Source organism: Mandrillus leucophaeus, unplaced genomic scaffold (genome assembly GCF_000951045.1).
Source record: "Mandrillus leucophaeus isolate KB7577 unplaced genomic scaffold, Mleu.le_1.0 Scaffold8, whole genome shotgun sequence".
Taxonomy (NCBI): Eukaryota; Metazoa; Chordata; class Mammalia; order Primates; family Cercopithecidae; genus Mandrillus; species Mandrillus leucophaeus.
The window spans coordinates 2,296,718-2,302,734 of record NW_012108696.1 but is presented as its reverse complement, the minus strand read 5'-3'; the positions used below and the strand labels follow the sequence as shown (position 1 = coordinate 2,302,734).

The following is a 6,017-nucleotide window of genomic DNA, read 5'->3' as shown; positions in this document are numbered from 1 at the left end:
GAATGAGGATGGGGTGGGTGGAGAGGGGATTGGAGGCTGTGTGGAATGAGGATGGGGTGGCTGGAGAGGGGATTGGAGGGTGTGTGGAATGAGGATGGGGTGGGTAGAGAGGGGATTGGAGGCTGTGTGGAAGGAGGATGGGGTGGGTGGGGAGGGGATTAGAGGCTGTGTGGAAGGAGGATGGGGTGGGTGGAGACGGGATTGGAGGGTGTGTAGAATGAGGATGGGGTGGGTGGAGAGGGGATTGGAGGGTGTGTGGAAGGAGGATAGGCTGGGTGGGGAGGATAGATTGGAAGCTGTAGAATGAGGACAGGGTGGGTGGGGAGGGCACAGACTAGAGGCTGTGGAATCAGCCAGCTGGGGTGGGAGGAGGAGGGAGATGCTGGGAAGAGTCCTGGTGGAACTGGCGGAGCTGGTGCAGGTCTGGACTGGGGACGAGCTAAGCCAGTGACAGGTGTGGGAGTCTGTGGGGTAATGGCCGTGGAGGTTTGGATGATGCCATCTCCCAGGGAGTGTGTCCCGCCAGAAGGGGCCCCAGCTGGCGCCTGCAGGGACCCCAGCATGACCTCCTGTTTCCCCTCAGGCGTGTCTTTACCAGCATGTTCTCTGAAGGACCAGCCTGATGGCTCGTAGCCTTCTTGGGGTGCAGACATCTGGGAATCACACAAAAGCTGTGCCTCTCTTCCATCTGCCCAAGCACACACGCGTCTGGGTCCGCAGCCCCTCCCCAAGTCTCCCCAGGCACTGCCTGGTTCGGCCCCTGCTGCTATCCTCAGTCAGGCTCGTGGTTTATGGGCTTATCCAGCTCCACTTGTCCCACTCATTCTCGTAACTCCACTGCCTAAATCCCAGCTTGATCTGGGAAAGGACATGAAGGGAAGGAAGCCATCGGGCCCCTAGTGGGGAGGAGGTCAGGGGCTTCAGGAATCTTGTCCCTTCTTCCCTGATCCTTGGCCCAGAATGTCTCAGCCCAAATGGTGGGTATTTCTTGAGCATTTATTTTGTGCAGACACTTTGGAGGGAGAAGTCCAAGCTGTAGTTCCACCGCTGTGGTCAGGTTAAAGCACGTTGACAAATGAGAGATGGAGATCAGGGAATGGCGACGTTTAATTGAAGGACAGGGTGTGATTTGCTGCCTCGTGTGGGCGTTGTCCCGCCATCCCCTGAAGGGTGCTTTACAAACAGCAGGTGTTCACCCAGTCATTTCTGGGGAGATTCTCACCCACTCCATGGGACTGGCTGCGTTACAGGCAGGCCAAGGCCAGCCCAGGAGGCATCAGCAGGGTCACTGACAGGAGACAGGCCCCATCACCCCAGAGAGACCCTGTAGAGGTCGCCTTGTAGTCACGGGGAAGCCCACGGTCGCCATTGTCTGTGCAGGCCACTGCCCCGCACGGACCCCTGAGCCCTGAGTGCCGGCTCCCCAGAAAGCATCTGGGCAGGCGCAGGCCTGGAGCAGTTGGGATGGTGGCTGGGCTCACCTTGAGCCTGAATCCTCCTGTCCAACCCCCACAAAAGCTCCCCAGGGGCGTGTTCAGCCCCGGAGACCTGCCACCCCAGGCCTCCCCATCTCAGACAGTGACTGGACCCTCCCTGACCAGGCCTGTTGGCAGTGCTAGGGCTTAAAGAAGAATCTAGGGACTCCCTGGATACCCTCGCCCCACCCATGCACGTAGAACCACAGCCAGGGCTTCCACAGAAATGGCCGCCCTGCTGCTCCTCCATCCCCATCACACTCTCTTCACACCAGAGATGCCATCATCCCCTGCTGTCACCTTCCGGCACCTTCTGCCACTCCAGTTCCTTAGAAGCCCCCGTTAGTAGCCTCCTAGAGACCTGGGCAGATGCTTCTCCCCACTTCCTAGTTAACTCCTGTACTTCCTAGTCAGCGCCCTCTGGGAAGCCTTTACTGGCCTCTCACTGTCCAGCCCTAGCCCCCACCGTAGTACCTGGATTGCTGTCGGCACCCGAGAAGCCATGTGCAGTGAATGGTCATGGGGTCCTGTCCCAGAGCAGCTCCCAGCCCACAGAGGAGAGAGGCATGTCTGTGAATGAGCTGGAAGAACATTCTGGCACAAAGGGGCCAGGCACGGTGGCTCACGCCTCTAATCCCAGCCCTCTGGGAGGCTCAGGCGGGCAGATCACTTGAGGTCAGGGGTTCAGGCCAGCCTGACCAACATGGTGAAATCCCGTTTCTACTAAAAATACCAAAATTAGTCGGGTGTGGTCGCAGGTGCCTGTAATCCCAGCTACAAGGGAGGCTGAGGCAGGAGAATCACTTAAACCAGGAGGCAGAGGCCACAGTGAGTGAGACTGTGCCCTTGCAATCCAGCCTGGGCAACAGAGTGAGACTCAGTCTCCAAAAAAAACCCCAAAACATTCTGACACAAAGGAAAGAGGCTCTGATGTTGAGAGGGCCCTATCCGTCCTTCCTAGTCAGCAGTGTTCGGGAATGGTGTCCATGTTGAGAAGCAGGCATGAGACTTGCTGACCCCAGCCCAGGTCCCTGGTGGGGCTACTTCCAGGGCTCACAGACCCAGACCCAGCAGGCCTGGCCTGACCCCTCGCCCCCCTTCCTCTGCAGGCCCCAGGGGAAGTCCTATCTGTACTTCACACAGTTCAAGGCAGAGGTGCGAGGCGCCGAAATCGAGTACGCCATGGCCTATGTGAGTATCTTGGGGTGGGGCAGGCTCTGAGTGTGGTTTCTGTGCACTGGGGCAGCTGTGAGATGTCCCGCCACGAGAGGGCTCCGTGGGGACAGGGAGGAGACGGGACAGCGAATCCTGCAGAGGTGGGGTATGTAATTTGGAGGAACCTGGCACACAGACGCCCCCAGACCAGGAGGCGCTGGGACACGGGGAGGTTGGTAACCTGCTGCTGCCGGCTTCTCTTGTATATGCCAGAAAAGACTTCTCCAGGCCAGGTGCGGTGGCTCAACGCCAGTAATCCCAGCACTTTGGGAGGCTGAGGCAGGAGGATTGCTTGAGGCCAGGAATTTGATACCAGCCTAGGCAACATAGCAAGACCCTATACCTACCAAAAGTTAAAAAAATAGCCAGATGTGTTACTGTGCACCAGTAGTCCCAGCTACTCAGGAGGCCAAGGCAGGAGGATCACTTGAGTCCAGGACTTTGAGGCTGCAGTGAGCTATGATTGCACTGCTGCATTCCAGCCTGGACGGTAGAGTGAGGCCCTGGCTCGAAAACAAAAAAGTCTCCTCTCCCTCTTTAGTAAAAGCACAAAGCTTTAGTCTGTGCTGCTTTGGAAAGCAAACTGAATCGTTCTAATGATGAGCGTTGAAATGGCCCTGGTGAAGTTTCCACTCGTTCTCTTTCAGTCTAAAGCCGCATTTGAAAGGGAAAGCGATGTCCCCCTGAAAACGGAGGAATTTGAAGTGACCAAAACAGCAGGTACGGAAAGATGGGGATGGGGTAGAGGTGACGACACCCCCATCCAAGGGCGGGCAATCGGGGCGGTTTGGAGAGGGGGGTCGGCCATAGGGGTCCCTGGAGACTGTAGACCAGGCATCCACAAACTGGTTCTGTAAAGGCCACCTCATCAATATCTTCAGCTTTGTGGCACTGTAGGTTCTGTCTGAGCTGCGCCATTGTGGCACAAAGCTGATGCAGACAGTATGTCTGTGAACGGGTATGGCTGTGTGCCACTAGAACTTTATCTTAGCTGGACGCGGTGGCTCATGCCTGTTATCCCAGCTGCTCAGGAGGCTAAGGTGGGGGATCATTTGAGCCCAGGAGGTCAAGACCAGCTTGGGCAACATAGCTAGCAAGACCCTGTCTCTACAAAAATTTTTTAAAAATTAGGCTGGGCGTGGTGGCTCACGCCTGTCATCCCAGCACTCTGGGAGACGGAGGTGGGCAGATCACTTGAGGTCAGGAGTTTGAGGAGGATCACTTGAGCCCAGGAGGTTGAGGCTGCATTGAGCTATGTTCACACCACTGGACTCCAGCCTGGGCATCAGAGTAAGACTCTGTCTCAAAAACAGTAAACAAGGCTGGGCGTGGTGGCTAACACCTATAATCCCAGCACTTTGGGAGGCCAGGAGTTCCAGACCAGCCTAGCCAACGTGGTGACACCCCGTCTCTGCTAAAAATACCAAAATTAGCCGGGTATGTTGGCACATGCTTGTAATCCCAGCTAGTCAGAAGGTGGAGACAGGAGAATCGCTTGAACTCAGGAGCCGGAGGTTGCAGTGAGTCGAGACCATACCACTGCACTCCAGCCTGGGCAACAGAGGAAGACTCTCATCTCAAAAAAATAAATAAAATAAAATAAATAAATGAAATAAAGTAGAAGCCATCAGGGCTTTGAAGTTGGGACCGTGGCATGCCGAGGGGAAGCTGCAGGGGTCACTGGGAAACATCAGGGTCCTCCTTTGGTTGCCTGAGCAGCACCAGTGTCCTCAAGCCATGTTCAGCTGCATGGGGCCAGTGCTAAGCAGAAAGAGGAATCGGAGGCACCGAGCTGGGGCAAGGGTGGGAGGCGAGGGAGTGGACAGAGCAGGTAGGGCCAGGAGACTTGGGTGTAGCAGTGGAAGCCAGAGTTCTGACCCTGCTGGAGAAGTGTCATGTGGGCCTCAGACAGGTTCACCCACTGAGCAGGAGGTCTTGCAGCCTGACCCACCCTGCATCCTGTTCAGGCCGGGATCATCTCCTTCCTGGGCTGCTTCTGGCCCCTTTCTGCATCTCTTCTCAACAACATGGCACAAATGACCAGGGTTCTTCCCACCTCAGGTCTTTCTGTGGCTTCCTGCTGCCTGCCACCTCTGTTAGCCCCACCGACCTCACCCTCCACACCACCATTTTCCCGTCTATCACCTGTAAGACTTTCAGAGCCTGGGGCCTTTTCACATGGGAGTCTGCTTTGGAGACTGCTCCCCTTCCCTGCTCAGCCCCCACTGTGGACCCCACCCCAAATCCTCAGGACTTCTGAGAATTTTCAACGTTCAGGGCGCAACCATGTGTTTCTTTCTTGTAGTGGCTCACAGGCCCGGGGCTTTCAAGGCCGAGCTGTCCAAGCTGGTGATTGTGGCCAAGGCATCACGCACTGAGCTGTGACCAGCAGCCCTGTTGCGGGCGGCACCTTCTCATCTCTGGTGAAGCTGAAGGGGCCTGTGGCCCTGAAAAGGCCAGCACATCACTGGTTTTCTAGGAGGGACTCTTAAGTTTTCTGCCTGGGCTGACGTTGCCTTGTCCGGAGGGACTTGCAGGGTGGCTGAAGCCCTGGGGCAGAGAACAGAGGCCCCGGGGCCCTTCTGGCTCCCAACAGCTTCCCAGTCCCCGCTTCCTGCTGAGCTCTTCTGGACTCAGGATCGCAGATCCGGGGCACAAAGAGGGTGGGGAACACAGGGGCCACACTGGGGAAAGCAGCCATGCTCCCCCCAACCCTCAGAACTGCTTTCCTATGTTTACCCAGGGGACGGACCTCCTTTCAGATGAACTGGGAAGAGATTAAATGTTTTTTCATATTTAAATAAATAAGAACGTTAAAAAGCAACCCCACAGCCTGGGCCCTCCCGGCTGGCCATTGTGCGTCGGGGGCTCAGACGCGGCTGACACTGCCCCATCGAGGGCAGGTGGGTGGTGTCTCTGGGTGGGACTTCTCTGCAGGCATCAAAGCACTGGATCCCAAGGTGGCTGTATGTGAACTTGCCTCCTTCCCCCCTTGGCACTCGCTGTCCCTGGGCCTCCTACATGCTGCACACTCAGGTTCCTGTGCCTGCCAGAGGCCCCAGCCCCGGAGGATGTTGCAAGGCCGACCTGCTCTCTGCAGCCTGTGGGCCTTGTTTTCCCTTAGTGTGGTTTTTTGTGTGTTTTTTTTTTAGACAGAGTTTCCATCTTGTCACCCAGGCTGGAGTGCAATGGCACCATCTCGGCTCACTGCAATGTCTGCCTCCCAGGTTCAAGTGATTCTCCTGCCTCAGCCTCCTGAAGTACCTGGGATTACAGGCACCTGCCACCACGCTCAGCTCATTTTTTTGTATTTTTAGTTGAGACGGG

At 56.5% G+C, this 6,017-nt stretch overlaps 2 protein-coding genes across 2 annotated transcripts in view; one reads left to right on the top strand and one right to left on the bottom strand.

The window, feature by feature from the left end:
* MYDGF (myeloid-derived growth factor) overlaps window positions 1–5,514 on the top strand; it is a gene marked incomplete at its 5' end in the record, with an annotated part of 13,014 nt that extends 7,500 nt beyond the window's left edge. Inside the window, 3 exons of the mRNA XM_011967473.1 lie at window positions 2,585–2,666; window positions 3,338–3,410; window positions 4,996–5,514. Of these exons, the coding sequence (XP_011822863.1) occupies window positions 2,585–2,666; window positions 3,338–3,410; window positions 4,996–5,075 (235 nt within the window). The remainder of the gene's footprint in view (window positions 1–2,584; window positions 2,667–3,337; window positions 3,411–4,995) is intronic.
* A 45-nt stretch (window positions 5,515–5,559) lies between these two features.
* The window catches only part of TNFAIP8L1 (tumor necrosis factor, alpha-induced protein 8-like 1), a 26,292-nt gene continuing 25,834 nt past the window's right edge, over window positions 5,560–6,017 (bottom strand). Inside the window, exon 3 of the mRNA XM_011967472.1 lies at window positions 5,560–5,621. Within this exon, the coding sequence (XP_011822862.1) occupies window positions 5,560–5,621 (62 nt within the window). The remainder of the gene's footprint in view (window positions 5,622–6,017) is intronic.